Here is a 21,189-nt window from a genome sequence, read left to right as displayed (position 1 = left end):
AAATATTACAATAACAAATTGGTTAACATTGTGTTTTGAAATATAAAATTTTAAGGGATAAAAATTTTCAATAATTTATTTATTTAATTTTATGTTTTGAAATTAAAATTTTCGGCAATGTGATAAATAAGTATAATTTGACAAATTTTTAATATATTATTTTAGTCTCTACTGCTTTTTTATTTTTTTTACCCAATCAATACTTTAAAAAGGATTTTTTTTTGTGACTAAAATGAAAGCGACCTAAAAGTTAGGTGACCAAAATGAAAATGTGAACATGATATGACGAGTACAAGTTAACTGCCGCAAGAGATTTAATGATTAAGTGACTAAAATGAAAGTGCTCTGAAAGTTTAATGACGAAATTACAATGATTTCATTTTAAATGACCAAAATGAAAGCACCTTAAAAGTTGTTCACCCAACTAGGGAATTTACCCTTAATTTAATTGGTTTTAATAATAAGTAACATCACATTGTATAGAGATTTATAGGTAATTGATGAATATCTTTAGAGATCTTTTATTTTGTTGTTTTCTTCACTTATTTTGATAAATTTCGTGGATTTGGTCGATAAATGGTTAAAGGCTAATGAAGAAAGTGTTTCCACTGTTCCACTCTTTTAATGGTGGGTGTGCCTATCAATCCTATCTCACACATATGTAAAGGCAAGTCACCAAAGATTATAAATTGAGGCAAAGTAAGGAATTGTGGAATGGAATCAACATGAAATTTATTTTATAATTGAATTTTTAACATGCAAGAGAATATTTTCATTTGTAAATAACAAAAATTAGGGAAATGAAGTAATAATGAAATCATTTTTGGTAAAAATATTATGAAGGTATTTGTATTAAGAGCTAGATTATGGTTTTATCTCTTCACTAAAAAAATGGGTAAATTAATCCATATATGTTAGATCATAAACCGACAGTGACATATGGCGTACCATGTGTACCTCACGCTGACAAATATGGACCAGTTTTTAATAGTAAAAATTGATTTAATTTATTAACAAAATAATCAGTTTGCTCTTTGATCTAACATATACGAATTATTTTATCTATTTTTGAGTAAAAAAACAAATTATAATCTGACTCCTAGTGTTTGGTTTCTAACTAAAGAAACCAATATTATATATATGGTTTAAGTTTAAAACAGATTTAAAAAGTGGTAGATGACATGATATGTCACTAAAACTAGACAAATATTTTATGTTTCCACTGATCTAAGAAAAAGGAAAATTGAGTTTTGCTTATATGCAAAAAAAGTACAGATTTAAATGTCACATTCCTTATATAATAAAATGTCCCAAAGTTTGCCTCAGATATCACCTAGTTAAGGGTTTTTGCGTTGTTCATTCGTTCCTGTTGTTTTGAAAACAATGTATCCGTACGAGTAAAATGGAAAGTGGGGCCAATGCTACTTAATATAACACATTTATTATATTTAGGGAGAGCTATGGATGCCCGCCTATAATCTCCGCAAGGTGCTTGATAATTTGACTTTGTTCATCGTCGGTATACGGGGAAGGCAAAGTCTAAGGCCGGCTAGATCTATAACATTAACCACAACAACAACAGCACAATTTGTGCTGTTATCACACATGCAAACTTGTTATAAACTATGAACTATACCTTTTTAATAAATAGTAATTTATTTTTTTTAAAGTGAATTCATTAATTCATTCAATAATCATATAATTCAGAGAAAAAATAGCAAACACACATCATAGATGGTAAAGGACAAGCTTCATCAACACAATAAAGATTTTAGCCTCAGCATGTTAGAGTTGTGTGACCCAAATTCTAAAATATTGCTTGCAAGTCAAGTTAAACAAAATATATTTTCTTTCTACAAGATTTAATATTGATTAGTATAATATATTTAACATTTATTAGCATAATATATTTGACATTAATTAGAATTAGGTTTTTTCAACCTATAAATAGATGTAGTTGAAACTCCTCTTGTATCATTCGAATTCAACATTAGAATTTTCTTCTCCTCTACCCGTGATTTTTTCCCAAAAGGGTTTCCACGTAAAATCCGTGTGTTCTATTTTTTCTTTCTTTTTCTTTACGACCTTTCTATATTGTCATTATCGATGTTCAGTTTTTAACAAAGTATCAATTGAATATTATGACACGTTGACAATTGGTTTTGTCACAACTCAAGCACGACATATCTAGAGTGATTGCAAGCACTTAATACGATAAGGAAATCATCCCGGATGGTCCAAAGAGACGAGCAAAAATTGACAAAAGAATCGAGCATTCACCAAACTATAGAGAGGACAACAGCAAAATCATCCCTAAAATCACTTGTAAAACTAAGATTACATGCATAAGCAATACTAAAAAACGCGTTACAAGAGCAGACAAAAACTTATAAAACTGAAGTCTTATTAAACAATAGAAAAACAAACAAAAAAAATATAAAACTTATGACAACACGGGTCCAAATCGACACGTGAAATCATTTATTATTCTAAAATACTCTCAAAACAAAAATAGATTAAGAAGTTGATGAAGAGCCACCTAGCTTCCAAGAAAAACTACTGGTGGCCGGTGGAGTTTTAGCGAACGACAAGCATCGTCATCTGTCCATTACAACTTGTAAAGACAACAAAGATACCCACAAAATAGATCTGTAAACTGAAAAGAGAGAAAACATGTGTAGTGAATGAGAAAAAAAGAAATAAAAGGTTAATGGGAGAGGAAAAAGGTAGGCGATAGCAACCCGAAGGTTGACACTGTCGCTGGGTAAAACAAAAGATCAGAAATAAATAGATTGGAGAAAAAAAATTTAGGGTTTTTTAGTTATTTAATAAATAGTAATCTATTAAATAATTATAACACACATCATTGTTTATGCAAAACGTTTTTTTTTTAACTATTACAAATATGGCTTAAAAATAATTATAATTAATAATTGGAATAATTATTATAATGCACAAATTAATGGAATAAGATCAAAGTATATTTAGATCTAAATCAAAATAAATTTGGATAAAATTTACTTATATAAAGATTTAAACTAAAATAACTTTAAAGAGAATCTGCACATAATTTACAAATAGTAAAACTTGAAGATAGGATCTCAAAGTTCAACCTTAGTACTATATTGGCTTGGAAAATGTATTATATACTCGTACGGGCACGTATATGCTTGTACATAAAGTTGAAAGTTTTTATTTTTTTTATCCATTGTAACGTTCTTTTTAAGTGTCATACTGGATATGAGATCAACCCCGTTGAATCGGGAGTGTTAAACATAAAAATCCTTTCAATAAGCATGCTTTTCAATATTCAAAAATATGTTCTCAAAGTTACGGAGGCGAGGTCACTACCACCTCAACAAACATCGTGTTGGTATTTATACCCTATTTAAGTATTTAATTGAGTTGATGTTATAACACAATTATTACTTAGTATCTACACTATATTAATTGATATATATTGTGTTAATTAGTACCTATACTATATTTAAATATATATATTTTTATAAATTTAGAATAAAATAATTTTCAAAACCTCAGCTTTATTATTTCAAAAAATTATTTTTTATAAAAGAATTTTCATGCACCTTCTGCTGTCTCATAATTTATTATATATTTATTTTTCATCAATATGAATGATGGTTTAACCTTTGAAAACGATTTAAAGAAATGGGAACTTTGATTTCTATTTGAAAATGAGTCCAAAATGTAAATGGATACCATATGGCATCTGCAACTTAATTGATGTTGTAAGAGTTCTTATCATCACCATTATAGGAAAACTTTGTCCTTAATCAACATAATTACATTTCTACTAATTAAGAAAACTCAATAAAAGGAATATGTAATATAATAATAATAATAATAATAATAATAATAATAATAATAATAATAATAATAATAATAATAATAATAATAATAATAATAATAATAGTCAAGTGATATTGACTCAAATAAGAAAAATATAATAATATAAAAAGAATTAGTATATTATAAAAATCAAATTAGTAGTCCAACTAATTTCATCATTAGGTATTGTTTTAATCGATTGAATCATAATAAAATAAAATTAAAAATCTAAAAAATTAACAAAAGTAAACAATTAATATATATAAACATAAATATTTATTTTATAAATCATAACAACAAAATTGAATGTTTAATTTTAAACAAGTTTCTTAACTCTTTTTTTTTTTTCCTTTCATTTTCCTTTCCTCTTCATCCTTAATTTGTTAGTATGTGGAAAGTCCATGCCAAGATTTTTTTTTTGAATGGAAAAGAGCGAAGATGCTTACAATCTAGATAAGTCAACTTCAAAACTCGAACATCAAGACATTGGTAAAGTCAGAAAGTGACACAATTTGCCTCCCGTAGCACATGCTTCACCAACACCTTCCTAATCACACCCCATAGTGTTGAGATATGATGTACCAACTCAAAGGGATTTGCATCAGCCATGTGGTCATTCAGTAACAGCATAGCCTACTTAAAATCCAACTCAACAACCAACCGATCATAGCCTACTACATAGGCAAGCAACAACCCATCCACAACCCTCTAAAGCTTAGCTTGAAGAACATCAACTTTACCTAAATCTCAACATAAACCGAGACACCACTAGCCACATGATTGCGAAATACACCTCCAACTGACCGATTCCCCAACAACATCACCACAGCGCCATCTGTATTAAGTTTGAACCATCTAACAGGTGGCACCTCTCACCGAACAACCCTTGGACGATAGTGAGCAACAACGCCTAGAGAAGAATAAATCGTAGAAATATGCCTCACCCAGGCCCAGCTACGACACAACAGTGAGCCCCAACTAGAGTCCTCATTATCAAACACCCTAATGTTATTATCCTTCCAAGCAGACCAGCACACGACCCCAAAAAGCACATCCCAAGTTGAACGACCATCACAACAAGAAAACGTCAGCCTAAGGTTACAACATATGCTTGAGGGTGTCGCGACATCGACGAGACGTGGCCACTTAAAGAAGTAAGGGTGGTTTCATTCGTACAACACAACTTAATGATGTTTAGTCAGCCAAATTAGGTCAAAAGGAGGTTGCTAACCTAAGGTCTAGAAATACCATTACTCAGAACTGTTTAGGGACTTTGGCTTCCCTTTTATTTTCACTTTTTATTCTTAGTTTTTAGGTTTTTACTTTTAAGTTTTAGTTTTAGTTTTTGTTCTTGTTTTGTTCTTCAGTGGATTCGGATTGTGAATCACTCAGACGCTGTTAAGGATTGCACTTCAGTACAATATTTAGGATTTTTCTATTCTCTCTATTTGATTTTGCAATATTTATATATTTCAATTCAAATATAAGTTGTCTGTTAGATCCATGAGTAAATAAACCCTTAGGAAAATTAACAAATGAATGTGGGATTAGTTGATGACTTTTTAGGGTTTTTTTAGCGGATCAGTTGGTTTGGAAAGGAAGAACTTAAACCCTAAGCTTGACAACCCTAGGAAGTCATTTAGGTATATATGTACTCAAAATCAGTATAGTCTACCGTGAAAACCTTAACCCAACCCGATCTAACCTATGACATCGAGAGATAAGTAGTGTTTTTCGACTCATTAGGTTAGTGGAAGGCCGAGATGCCCTACTAGGTTAATGACTAGCTGATTGGATAGAATCCAAAATAGGCATTAACTATGAACACTGAACCGAGTTAGTCTTCTGCCTTTAGAATATGAGAAATGCATAATCTTTTTTCCTCTTATTTTACTTTATTTTCATTAGTATTAATTTCACCTCTGTTATGAATCATCATAATATAATTTGGTTAAAGTACTAGTTAGACCTATTAGCATAGAAATTAGTATTAATTTAATCAAGTCTCCTTTGGGTATGATCCTCGAAGTGCTTCCTGTACTTCGTTGTACAAAACTATATTACAACCTCACTCATATACTTGCAGACACCACCTTAATTCCTATCCTTAGTTGCAGTATTCTCACTTCAAACGTTAGTATGTCAGGAGGCGGTCAGCTTTATTAATGTGAACTTCATGATTAGGGTGTTGGCTAATGGCTTTTGAGAAGTTTTGAATTTTTTTCTCAACAATCGTTAATAATTCTTGATATTCTCATAATGTTCAATTGAGCCACGAACATCAGCAAGAACTTTACTCTTTATGAACATGATACTTAAGCGATTAAATCGCTCTCATTTTTCATATAAAGTAAGATCAACTTGAGTGCTGGTTTCAGTAATATGTGGCTCAAATTTCCTTATGGCATAGTCAATATACAAACACTCCAATTGGAGAAGAATACTCTCCTTCCATAACTTAAAGTTCTCACTAGTTAATTCAGGGATATCTACTCTATTATCAGACATATTGACAAATTGTAAAACTGCAAAATAAATGAACATACATGTTTAACACAAATTTAAGGCAAACATAAATCATAATTTACCAATGCAAATTATGTAAATATTGAATCTAGTGACATAAAAATTATTTGTGAGCTAAATTTTTAATTCATTTATATCCATTTTATGATAGAATTATTTACTATCTTTTTTTCTATGAAAATTATTAAATTCATTTCCATAACTCCTATGGGTAATTAGGGGTGAGCAAAATTCGATTCGACTCGAAAAAATCGAAAAAAATTCGAATTTCGAGTTAAACGAATCGAGTTATTCGAGTTAATCGAGTTATTCGAATCAACTCGAATTTTTTTTTCGAATTTCGAGTTCGAATCGAGTTGAGTTGTCGAATTCGAATAACTCGAATAATTCGAATAATTCGAATATCAAACTATAATATTTTACAGTTTTACCCTAAACTCCCAACCTTTTTTACTTTTCCCTCAAAACTTTTACTCCTTCCCACTTTTCCCCCAAAACTTTTACTCCTCCTCCCAACCCCAATCTACCCAAAATACATTTCCCACCAAAATTTTACTCTTCCATTCATTTTTTCAAAATTTTACTCTCAAAACCCTCAAAATTTTTATTTTCCCCAAAATTTTACTCCTCCCACTTTTCCCTAAAACTTTTATTCTCTTCCCATCCCACCTCCCATCTACCCCAAACCCTCCCTCCAATTTTTTTAATATTTTCCTCCAAAATTTTACTCCCCTATTTACTTTCCTCAAACTTTTATTCCCCAAAACTTTTATTTTCCCCTAAACTTTTACTTCTCACCCTTTACTCTCAAATAAAAATCAAAATTATCCAAAAAATCACTAAACATAAATAGTAATAATTTTATTTATATATACTATTTATATTATTAAATTAAATTTCACATTTTATATTATTTATATTATTGAATTGTTTAGTCATATTGAATATTTATATTAAAATTGAATTCTTAATTATGCCATAAAATATTCGTGTTAAAATTTTATATTGGTATCAATTTCAAATTTTATTTTTAAAATAAATTTTATTAAAAATCATATTTTTATATTTAATATATTTTAATTCCAAAATACATAGTGACAAGAATCCAAGATAATTGAAACAACTAAGCAAACAAATAAGCTAACCAAGATATAAAAATTAATAAATAAATTATGAGGTGATGAAAGTTAATAAAAATTTGATTAAGGTGGGCAAATTTTATTACGATGGGTGACAATGGTTACAAGGACCCAAAATTATTTTTAAAATTTAACTCGAACAAATATATTCGATTCGATTCGATTCAATTCCATCTCACTCGACTCGATTCGAGAAAACTTCAAATAAAGTTAGGATGATAAAATGAGATTCGAAAACTCGATTAACTCGAAAATTTTCGATTCGATTCGATCGAATGCTCACCTCTATGGGTAATTATGAAAATTCATTTAATAATTTTATCTTAATAAATTATGCAATAGAATTTAATATCTATGCTTTCTGTATGTGATTTTTAACTTTAATAATTTTATTTAACTAAATATGTTGTAGCTAGTCTTTAACTAAATAAAATTTTGAAAATCACTTAGTTAGATATTAATCCTTAAACTTTATTCAAGATCATTGTTAAGTTATTATTCAACATCTAATGTCTATAAACCTTATGAGATCTTTACTATATATAATAAATAATTTCATTTAATTAAAGTTATTATGGATAATTCTCTAAATAAATAAAATTATTTAGATCCCTAGACATATATTCTAAAGTTTTATTGCAAAATACCTTATGCCATAAGTCTAAAAATTTAATGCACATAAAAATGTATGTAACTAATAACCAAATAATTCACATACAACCATTTCCTCCAAGCATAAATATTCAAACAACAAATTTCTAATTTTTTAAACTAAATTATTGATAAAAATCTTAGAAATTTCATTTTAATAAAATCTAACGATTTTGCAGAAAAGTTAGCAATAAAGACTCTCAAAAAATGTTTAAAAATAATAATTCAAAGAAACATGACATCAACATTTTGAGAAAATTATAAACTTTTAAAACCGGACAAGATAGAGATACACCTGGCTCGGATACCAAATGTTAGCATAAATAATAATTTACAATATAGTGCAGCAAAAAAGATCGAACATAAATGTCTCCAGTTATCGCCTGAACCAAATGCCAAAATCAAATGTTGCGGCACCACTGACAAACACGTCAAACCACAGATGAGGTCATCGAATTTAGCCGTACGAAAAATTGAAAATCGTCAAAGTCTTCTAAGCACTTGAAAACCTCACTAGATGAAGTATTTTTTGTTTTTTTTTTATTTTCGGTGCTTAAGGACCTTATGCTAGTTGGTATTTATAGTGATAGTTCCCATAAAAAACCACCAACTACACATCCCATTATCTCACATACAAAGATGTGGAAGTTGGGGGCAACAAAAATGGAAATGGGCAACAAAATGTGGGGGTTATTCTCACGAACCAATAATGATCCCAACATTTAGGGATATCTAAATATTTTAAATTTTAATACATAAATTTCTTAAAACTAACATTATTACTTTACCTTATTAAAAATATAATTATAAATAAAGAAATGATATTGGTAAGATGCAAAAGTAAATTTTGTATGTGAGATAATATTAAAAACCTAAAAGAAACAAAAAATAACCATTGTTACTATTCAAAACACAATGATTGAAACAAGTTATAGAGAGATGTTGAAGGAGATTGGCAGCAATTGGGGATCCTACTCCTCTCACTAACCCTAAAGTGTTTTGTTTAGTGTTTTTTGAACATATGAATAGCAACGTCACAGCCCATGTCTAATGAGTTTGGTGGAAATCACAGCACATGTAAATTAAACTCTTTTTTTATTATATATTTTTTAATTATGTCCATAGCAAACAAGTTATTTGAGCAGTTTGATATCTGCTATGTTATCATTGGATAGCAAGGGATTAGAATTTTGGGATAGTGGAGCAGTAGGTTTCTTTTTGGATTTTGACCATAATACGTCTTCTATGTGTTCTTTTCATCTCGGGTTTCTTTTTAGCATATTGCATATTATATATTATTAATTTGGATAACCTTTTATTTCTTTTAAGGGCAAATAGTTATACATCCGTCACATATCTTTTAATTAATAAAAAAGACAAAAAGTTCTTAACTTTACTTTTGATGTTAAAAAACGGTTAAAAGAAAAGAGAGTCTATTCACAATAATGCATTATATAATAATCTTTCTTTAAATATTTTTGTACCCCTACATTAGCTTACACAGATGGTAACATTAGAGGCAACTTAGAATGCATTCACGGATGGTCTTCTGTCTTATTTTTACTAGGTGATTCTCATTCACATTTTTTATATCACCCGCTACAGATTATTTAAAATCTCTTAAGTCTCTTTTTTTTCTCCTTTCAACTTATTCTTTCGGCTCTCCACTTGTCATAGGTGATTTAACTTCTTAATAACAATCACCTTTTCTTCTCTATCTCCTCCTCGTTGAAATAATTTACTTGTGAAATTAAAATAACTAGTATACCTAATAACAATAATTTATTTAAATTCTTTTTATTGCTTAATACTGAACAAGTTGATTCACATTCCACAGCTCGTGACAGCAAGCCAAACAACTGTTTTGGTTGGCATTTAAGTAATAAAAACTCATTTAGTTGAGTACGTAAGAAAGCATCAGCACCAGATCATCTTTCAGTTACATTAATTCTGCTGGAAGAATAAATCCATCAAATGAATTTATAGAAAGAAAACTTGATGATTTTTCTGACTTGTTAGAATGAGAAATAATGATATGGAGCATAGGCTATAAATTCTATAGTCCACGATTCCATTTGCAATGATGATGGAAGTGTTATCTCATCAATTACAATTCTTCTTTGGATTCACACCAAGCAACTGCCTACTTTTCTAAACATATGATAACTGAATTATTGTTATTATTATTTGATAATGGAGTTGAGTTATCTTAGTAGAACCTAATTTCAATTTTCAAAGAAAACAGGTGGGTTTCTTCAACAATATCATTGTTAATTTGCTTGGAAGTGACCCAAAGAGAGAAAGGCAGGTTAATCAATGAAATTCCACTCATTCTCTTATGACTTGGATTCTTGCCTAATATAAATTTGGGCCTGAATAATGTGGGCAACGGGTCAAGAACATAAGTAGGTCGAGTTGCATTCATTTGGGCCTCCTTTCTTGACTTTTGCAGTCAAGATTTTAATTACCTTTATGCTTAAAAACAAAATCCATAAACCAATAACATGCGTTGCTTTCATAATTTTATATGAAATTTGTCCCCACATTTCCCTTTCAATTCTTGCTTTTTCAGAATACCCGAAAACTACATCTCCATTCCCCCACCACCGCCCCTAGCACCATTTCTTCCTTTACCTGCTCAATAAAAAATAATTCAAGTTTTACCATTGTTTTCTCCTTTATCATGGAGAACTCACCAACCGTTATCATGTCACAACCACCGCCGCCGCCGCCGTTCTTTGTGTCGTCGCCACCGGATTTCCAGCCTGACAACATGACCAACAGCACTATTATCGGCTCACCTCCCCCATTACCTTTCTCTTCATCACCCCAAATATACCCTCTTACAGATCAAAACGCATCCACTGTTACTATAGTGACAATCAATCAACCCCCACCTTTCCCTGATTCACCGAGAAGCGTTGATTTATCCCCTCTTGAATTCATTCTCGCTCTTATGGCTGTCATAACTATCCCCGCTTTAATCTACTCTTTCTTTTTCGCCGTCAAGTGCCCTCCTTGGTCTTCCGGGGAACGTCATCACGACAGCCCCGAAGACCTTCCCGGTTACAACCATGGGAGTAGTACTGTTGTTGAAATAACCGAGAGGAGGAGGGAGCCTGTTTCAGGTGTCAAGTACCAAAAAGAGACTCATTCTAAAGAAATCGGGAATGAGTGTCCCGTTTGTTTATCAGTGTTTGCAGATGGGGAAGAAGTAAAGCAGTTGAGTGGATGCAAGCACTCGTTTCATACTACTTGCATTGATTTGTGGCTTAACAATCATAACAATTGTCCAATTTGCCGGGCTTCTGTTGCTGTAAAGAGGCCAAACAACAACCGTACGCCGCCGCCTGGTTCAGGCTCAACTAGAGATAGTGATCACCATCAAGGCTTGCCAGATGCAGCTAGTTTGGTTTGATTTTTTTACAACCCTTTATTGCTCAAATTTCAAGAACTGGTAGTACTATAGAATCATAAGTCCAAAGTTGGAAATTGAGATATATTCACTTAGATTTGTCTGTGACTCTGCTATGAGAAGAACCCTTTTTGTGTGCATATTCCTTATTCTTCCAACTAGGGGTGGCCTTGTGTTGATAAATTGCAGCAAAACGCTTGTTTTCACCGACTTCATCAGTCTTGTAATTCTTTACTTGATTTACGAAAAGGATACCTCACACGCGTGATCCACGTTTTATACTTTTACTTCTCTCTTTGACACAAGTTGTATTTGCCGACTGACCATTAATGCTCAAACTCAGTTTACATGATTGTTCCGGAAATAATTTTAAGAATACTTTTAATTAAATTTAACTTAAATGTATATTATTTTTAATTTTAGATATTTTAAAGTAAGTATAAATAATTTATGAATTGTATTTGTTTTATAAAAAAATTAGTGCATTTAAATTAAATTAAATTAAATCACAACACAATACAAAACATAAAGGTTTCCTACGCTTCCGCTTTATCTAGGCACAGAACGTAGGCCCATTCATGCTAAGGTATTTGGGGCATTCATTACCCGAGAGTGTAACTATTAGGTAGTAAATATATTTTTTAATTATAAAGAATTATAATTTTTTTATATGTGTTTGACTGATAAAGTGTAATCGTACCGTAGTTTTTCGTGTCATGTTTGGTAATATAAATTGTAATTACATAATTATATAATTTATAATTTTAAAATAATTATTATTATAAAAATTATTAGTATGATAAAATAATTTTAGTCAAGTAACACAAATTCAAATCAAATCATCATATATATTATATTAGTCTAAAAAATAGTTGATATTATGATTACTAATGGAAATAGCAAGAAAATAAACATTATATGCAATTTTATCTAATTGTTCTAGTGCATATTTGTTGAGTTATTTCCTCTTTAATATTTAACACGTGCTCTTTATTATCATATGTTAGTCATTGATCGAGTTCATCATCATCTAAATTTGAACCCACATCATTAAAATTATCAAGATCTCATTCTTATTTGTATAATTAGCATCAACCTTATAATACTTGAGTTCACAGTTCAAATAATATATAAATAAAAACTTATATAAACTTAATTTGGATATATGTTCAATCTTTTTCTATAATATGTAAATTAAATCAAAGTTAATCGAAAATTTATAATATCTAATCTTTATAAAATGTATCATAAATTGTCCAAAACTTTCATAGCACTTCTTATAAATAATATAATTTTTTTCCGTAACTTTAGAATTTTTTTATAAAGAAGTTATGATTAAAAAACTATAACATTTTTTTATGAGTAAGCATATTATTTTATAATATATAACGTGAACACATAAATAACTCATGTCCATATTTGGCCATAATTTTTTATAAATAAATATATTAGAACACTTTCATAACATGAAAATTACTTTTTATAATAAAAGTTTTTCCATAACTTTAGAAATTTTTAAGATTTAAATAATATATTTTTGTTATAAGTTTATAAAATACACAAATTATTTTTATAATATAAGATATTTTTTCCATAACCATCCCAAATACTCGTACGTGTTCATGCTTATAATATAATTTTTATAACTTGTATTAAAATAATCTTTTAAAAATTGGATTTGGGTGTTGTAACACCCCTTGCACGACTCGAGCGTCGGGTCCAAGCTAAAAGATGTCACATTCGTTGCCGAAGCAACTACAATCAATTGCAACATAATTTCTATTGATTCAACACATTATCTCTACCAACATGATCAATACATCGTTATCTTATAATATATTATTTTATCTAGGGTTTATACGAGCTTACGGAAACTCTTTTCATAACCCGAGACCACTGGAGGACTAAACTTCAAAGTTTCAAAATATTTCGGGCTGGAGTTGCAACTTCAACGGTGCAATGTCGCGACTTCCAAAACAGTAGGTTGGTGACACAACTTAAGGACTAAAATGTAAAGTTTCTAAACTTTATCGAGTTAGTGTCACAACCTCAAATAGGAGATGTCGCCATCAAAGGGGTGGTGTCGCGACTCTGTAGGAAGAATACAATAATTTCAATCCCCTTTTTGGTTTCAACCAATCATTTACACAATATGTAAAATTTTAGGACCTATAATGATAACATTCCAAAGTAAGAGTTATCTCAATTTAATCAAATCACCATATCATGCTAAGTTATGCAATTTAAGCTTAGGAAATCTTTAAAAACCAAATGCTCAAATGGAGCACAACTCATGAGCCAAAAAACTAGCCACAACTAGGCCATATGTCAAGCTTAATATCCACATAACCATAGATACAAATTCAACATTTGCATTCATAATTAGGAATGACAATATAAGATACCAAAATAATCTTATTTTGTAACCATTTTATACCTAACCCAATTTGATGGATTCGAATATAAGATGTCATAGTAGTTACATATTTAGCAAATTTTTTACAATATATGAAAGCCATACTAAATGTACCTTTTATTTATTTAAAATCCTTTCTAGGACAATAAGTTCGAATAAAACATTTATCATTTGTCACAGACCTTCAAAGGCAGTATAAAATCTTACAACATAAATATTTAATTTAACAGAAATATTCGTAGCATGTATTACTATTTTTCATTTGAATAACATATTTCTAAGAATGTCCCTTAGTATGCATAATATTGCCCTCGGTCTACCACCATGGCGCATCCCTGGCTTGATCCCTCCTAACGCACTAGTTCGATTTTCAGACTTGCATACCAAAAGACACATATAAGTTCAAAGGAACTTATTGGGCCTCACTCATTATTACCTTTAAACGGTGTTGTAGAATTCTTAGAATCAAGGGCTTAGATTCATTTTTAGACCTTGGCAAATACTTTTCTAATTCTTGGTTGGTGGATAACCATACTCTATGCCTAACTGTCTTATACACATTTCACCCGACTAACGGATCACATACCTCACACCATATTTTGAATCCCATTTCACAATTTCTTTGCAAATAATAGTTGGTTACACTTTCCAGAATGATACTCAGCGGATGCTACTATTAACATATTCTTTCACATAATCCAACTATTATCAGAACACCAATTAATCATATTGTCAAATCAGTCCCGACAATTAAACTTGCTTTGAAGAATGTAATGTTTAATTCAAGCGATACAATCCCAAATGAATTCAATATCGAACCTAAGAAATTCCAAGTTTGGCGAACACTTACACCACCAACATTTCAATTACCCCAAGTTCCTTGTCATGGGGGTCACCATGACTAAATCATTAAACAGGTTCACTACCGAGAACTCTTTCAGATAATGCCTCATAGGCATGCTCATGTCTTACTACAAGGATGGAATAACAACTCATTACAACGACTTTCTAGATGATTCGCTACAAAAGCTTTCCAAATGATACACCATAAAGGCTTTCTAGAGAATTCGCCATAAAAGCTTTCCAGAGAATTTGCCACAAAGGTTTTCTAAAGAATTCTCGAGTTTACAGTCTCGGCAGACCTTGTGTTTATGGTCCCGACGAACTACATCTTTGTCGTGCTGGCCTTCGTGTTTATTATCTCGATAGACCAACACAATGGATGCCATGGAGCCTCACTCACATGGTTTTACAGGTAACACCCCAAACACAGCCTAGACGTTATGGTTGCATCTAAGAGTTTTACGAAGAAGGGTTTTGAAATCGATGATACTTCGATAAAACCATGATTAGTTACTTGATAAAACGTCCCAGTTTTATAAAACTTATTTATATATATATTACTGAAACGTTATATGTTGTCCTTTAAAGTTAACCAATTATTTCGTAGCAGAAGTTTGAAAACTATTTAAAAACAAAACTATACTCGTGTTTTCAAAAATAACATTTGTTCGCGTAAAATCGGTATTTTGTCGAATTATTGCAGTTTTGAAATCATACCCCCAAAAATTCAAACCAAACAGTCCAAAAACTCCAGATAATCCAAAAATTACAAAACTCTCATGAAAATTAGAAATTTTAGTAAAATCGTTGAATAATTATAATAATAAAAATAGTTCCCTTCAATTGGTCACCGCTGAGCCTCCGTCGTACCGACCCGCCTATGTCTGTGGATTACCTTAACAGAACAGAAAAACAAATGTGAGTTTTCGTAAACTTAGTGTGTAACCCAACAGAGATAGTCATGCAACATATACAGAATTTCCTATATAGTAAGATATAGATTCGGGCTTAAGTCTATAATAGAAACTAATATAAGAATCAGATGTACAGAATCCTACCCCCATCCTCTACACACCATCTCTGACCATCCCATCACACAATGTGGGGTTAAATAGTCTCACACATCCCTACACACTATATAGTGTCGATGCGGTACGTAACAGATAATATGCAGTCAAACTGCCAGAATATAGGCGAAAGGTCGTCATACAGATCATTTCCTCCACATATACAAATCCTACCCCAAACACAAATACAGAATACATATGCAAAAATAACAGAATACACATGCTTAACATGCTTGTATACAGATAAATACATACTTAATAGTACAATCAGACATACATATTAGTTTCCTACTCAAATCAAACTATCAGAGTATCTGATCACATGAAATAGGGTTTGGTTAGCCTTCACCGACCCTACGATAGACGCACAGTCGATCAGAACGACTCATACAACCCTAGGGAAATTTTTAAAATTTTAGGCCTACATGTCCGTGTGGGCCCACACGCCCAATCTGGCCTAGCCCGTCTGGCCCACACAACCACACATTCACCATCACACGGCCCTGCCTCACACACGGCTATATTTACAAAATTTACACGATCGTGTTTTGCACACGGCCAACCACACGGCCTGGCACACGCTCGTGTGACGTTGACAGTACCCTTTTCAGCTTTCTTCAAACCTCGATTTTTCATGTTTAGGGTATACACTTGGTTTATTTTTTGAAGAATTCACACCCTCGGAGTGAACAACACCCAAAATTGTCAACCAAAACACCCACAATTAACTTTAATTCACAAATCCAACCAAGGCACCTCTTGGGCACAATTCGAAAAATACAACAGAAAGCTGCACAAAAACGATCCAAAAGCTTACCCTTGAAAATAGCAGCTTCGAAACTTCACTATACCACTGAAGGGTCTCAGTTTTCCTGAAGAGCACCTACCAAAATGGTATACCGGATTAACTCAAACATCAACAGAAACAAAAGTACAAAAAGGACTCCTACAACACCACAACGAACCCTTACCTTCAAAATCGTACGACAAAAAAAAAGTAAAACACCGTGATTGGAAGAAGAAATTTCGATAGGAATCAAAAAGGAAGAAAAAAAGAAATTTTGATAGGAGAAGAAACGTTAGAAAGAGAGAGTTTTCTTTTTTTTATTAGGAAAAAGAAAATAAAAGATTTTTAACTCAAATTAACTTTTTTGTAACACATCCCTAAAATCTCTCTAACCTCCCACTAATCCACTAACCCAAACCAACCGCTTTAGAATTCCAGCCCTACCGAAACTCTGTCAGACAACCGAGACAAAAATTGACATCCATGCTTGTACAAGGATTCAAACATAAGACCTCAGAGAAAGCTAACTCCTTACTACTCGAACCAGTAGGCTCATTCTGATATGAGTTTACAAACAATATTATATAAGCCCATCCAACAGGGATAAGGCTTGGATAAAAAATAACAAAATTTTCCAAATGTGAAACTTGAACCCAAGATTTCATATACACACCTAGAACACTTAACCACTGAAGTAGATACACATTTGTATCAAATTTCACAAAAATAGACTTAAATTATTTAGGGCGTTACAACTCTACCCCCTAAAAGAAATTTTGGCCTCAAAATTTACCTGATTTGAACAGATGGGGCTACTACTACTGCATCGAGTCCTCAGGTTCCCACGTGGCCTCCTTAGTGCTATGATTTCACCACAGAACCTTCACTAATGGTATGGACTTCCTCCTCAGAACCTTAATATCTCGATCCAAAATCTGAACCGACTCCTGCTCAAAAGTCAAGTTCGGTCTAACCTCGATCTCCTTAATAGAGACAACGTGAGATGTATTAGACCGATATTACCTCAACGTCGAGACTTGAAACACATAATGGATACGGTTTAACTCTAGAGGTAGCTCTAACTGATAACCAACCGGTCCCACACGTTTCAGAATCTGATACAACCCAATGAACCTAGGGCTTAACTTGCCCTTATAACCGAAATGCAGAACCTTCTTCCACGGCGATACCTTAAGGAATACGAAATCACCCAGAGAGTACTTGATGTCCCTTCTTTTTAGATTCTCGTAAGATTTTTATCTATCAAAAATCGTCTTCAAACGATCTCAAATTAGTCTAACCTTATCTTCAGTCTCAAAAACCAACTCAGAACCCAAAACCGGTTGTTCACCCAACTCAGTCCAACATAGCAGAGTACGACACTTACGACCATACAGAGCCTCGTAAGGTGCCATATAGATACTAGACTAGAAACTATTATTGTAGGCGAACTCAGCTAACAGCAGAAAATCCTCCCAACTATCTCAGAAATCAATCACATAACTCTAAAGCATATCCTCTAGTATCTGAATCACCCACTCAGATTGACCATCAGTCTGAGGTTAGAACGCAGTACAGAAGTCCAATCTCGAACCCAGAGCCTCATGGAGTTTCTTTCAGAATCGAGAAGTGAAGCATGGATCTTTATCAAAGTTATTAAAATTGGAACCCAGTACAGTCTTACAATCTATGAACTGTAGAGCTTTGCTAACTTTTGCAGAGAATAGTCCGTCCGAACCAGAATAAAATGGCTAGACTTGGTCAATCGATCCACGATGACCAAAACCGAATCCTTCTTAGTAGGCGTTAAAGGTAACCCACTAACAAAGTCTATCATCACACATTCCCATTTCCACAAGGGAATCTTAACGGGTTGGAGCAAACCTGAAGGCAACTGGTGCTCTACCTTAACCTGCTGGCACATTAGACAATGGGTAACAAAATCGTTCATGGAGATCCCGATACATCTTATTACCACCGGGATGCATAGAATAAGGACTATTATGTGTTTCCCTCAAAATCGATTTTCTCAAATCAAAATCGTTCTGTACAAAAACTCGTCCTAAAAAATACAGAACCTCATCTTTATTCAGCCCAAAATCAGATGCACTACCGCTCTCAACCTGACGGAACCGCAAAACCAGAGAATTATCCCCTAATTACTTATCTCAAATCTGATCAATCCAAGTCAGCTTAACTTGCAACTCGACTAACAGACCTCTATCATCAAACAAACTGAGACGAGCAACATTGCCTCAAATTAGATATTGCTTTACGACAGAGAGCATCGGCCACCACATTAGCCTAACTGGGATGATACTTTATCGTACAATCATAATTCTTAAGCAGCTCAATCTGTCTACGCTGCCTAAGATTCAACTCCTTTTGAGTAAGGAGGCACTTTAGGCTCTTATGATTAGTATAGATGATACACCTCTCACCATACAGATAGTGCATCCAGATCTTTAAAGCAAACACCATGGCAGCTAACTCAAGATCGTGCGTCGGATAATTCACCTCGTGTGACTTAAGTTGACGGGACGCATAAGCCACAACCTTACCATCTCGCATCAGTAAACATCCCAAACTGACGTGCGACACATCACTGTAAATGACAAACTCTTTACCAGATTTAGGCTGTATCAGAACAGGAGCCTGAGTCAAAACAAACTTGAGCTTCTCAAAGCTCAATTGTTGCGCATTGGTGCAAACAAAAGGAACATTTTTTTTGTAAAAGCTTAGTCAGAGGAGCTACAATCAATGAGAACCCCTCAACAAATCTCTGATAATAACCCGTAAGACCTAGAAAACTACGGATCTCAGAAACGTTCTTAGGATGTTTCCAATCAAGCATAACCTCAATCTTTCTAGGATCAACTCAGATCCTCTCAGTAGAAACCACGTACCCTAAAAATGTTACCTCTCGCAACCAGAATTCACATTTGCTCAACTTAGCGTAGAACTGTTTCTCTCGAAGTATCTGAAGCACTACTCTAAGATACTCATCATGCTCATCCTCAGTCTTAGAGTACACCGGAATATCATTAATGAAGACTACGACAAACCGATCTAGATACAACTGAAAAACTTGTTTCATCAGATCCATGAATGCAGCCGAAGCATTCGTTAAACCAAAGGGCATAACTAGGAATTCGTAGTACCCAGAACGAGTTCTAAAAGCTGTCTTATGAATATCATCTTCCTTAAACCTAAGCTGATAATACCTAGAATGAAGATCTATTTTCGAGAATACCACAGCCCCACTAAACTAATCAAATAGGTCGTTGATCCTCAGAAGTGGGTACTTATTCTTCATAGTGAGTTTACTCAACTACCGGTAGTCGATGCACATCCTCATGGCATCGTGTTTTTTCTTTACAAACAGAACCGGTGCCTCCTACTAAGACACACTAGGACAGATGAAACCACAATCCAGAAGCTCTTGAAGTTGAGCCTTAAGCTCTATAAGTTCCTTCCGTGCAATACGGTATGGAGCGATGGACACCGAAGCTGTAGCTGGTAGAAGCTCAATGCCAAACTCAACTTCTCGATTCATTGACAAACCCAGTAACTCTTCGGAAAAGACATCTAAAAATTTTCTCACTGTTCTTATATCCCCAACATAAAAGTCTCCAGAAACTAAAACATTGTTGTAGGCCAAATACGCCTCACACTCTTTTTGAACCAATTTCTCAACCACTAAAGCGGAGATTATATTGGACAGGTAATCTCGACGTTTGCTGATCACAACCACGTCCTTATCATCCTCAGTCCTCAGAACAACCCTCTTAGTCGCGCAGTCCAAACTAACTCAGTGCTCAACTAACCAGTCCATACCCAGAATTAAGTCGAACTCCCCAAACAGTAGCTCTATCAAATTTGTCGGAAACACAACCCCTTGTACTTCTAATGGAACATTCCTATATAGCCTACTACCCAAACAGGTTGCCCCAATGAACTTAGGACAGTAATCTCACCAGAAGTACTTTTAATATAAATCCCTAAGTTCTCGGAAACAGAAATAGCTACATAGGAGTGTGTAGAACCTATATCTATCAAAGCAGTATATGAAACATCGAAAATAAAGAACATACTCATGATCACATCAGGGGCATCTCTTTCCTCTCAACGTCGAGCAGCATAAACCAGTGCAAGCTACCTCGCCTCAGTTTGATTAGTACCTCTGCCCAGTACTCTCTGTCATCGGTAAAAATAAAGAACGTACCCGTGATCACATCAGGGGCATCTCTGTCCTCTCGACGTCAAGCAGTATAAACCAGTGCAGGCTACCTCGCCTTAGTCTAATTAGCTCCTCTGCCCGGTGTTCTCTGTCATTAACCCATACCATTACCACCCCTAGCCGGTCCACGGCCCCTAGGTGGCTGCTGTTCTTCCCTCTTAGACTGAACAAAACCCAGTCCCGTAGCTTGCATCTGATCAGCACGATGTAGACACTCTCTAATTTGGTGCTCTAAAAACCCACACAGACAAGCCTC

At 33.1% G+C, this 21,189-nt stretch overlaps 1 protein-coding gene across 1 annotated transcript; it reads left to right on the top strand.

The window, feature by feature from the left end:
- Nucleotides 1-10,734: 10,734 nt before the first annotated feature.
- On the top strand, nucleotides 10,735-11,867 carry LOC105780995 (RING-H2 finger protein ATL33). The gene has a single exon (XM_012605555.2). It carries the CDS (start codon nucleotides 10,849-10,851, stop codon nucleotides 11,581-11,583), a length of 735 nt encoding a protein of 244 aa, XP_012461009.1. The 5' UTR covers nucleotides 10,735-10,848; the 3' UTR covers nucleotides 11,584-11,867.
- The last annotated feature ends 9,322 nt before the right edge of the window (nucleotides 11,868-21,189 follow it).

The sequence above is a fragment of the Gossypium raimondii genome, chromosome 4 (genome assembly GCF_025698545.1).
Source record: "Gossypium raimondii isolate GPD5lz chromosome 4, ASM2569854v1, whole genome shotgun sequence".
NCBI lineage: Eukaryota > Viridiplantae > Streptophyta > Magnoliopsida > Malvales > Malvaceae > Gossypium > Gossypium raimondii.
The sequence above is the reverse complement of the archived record's forward strand: the minus strand, read 5'-3'. Positions and strand labels throughout refer to the sequence as shown.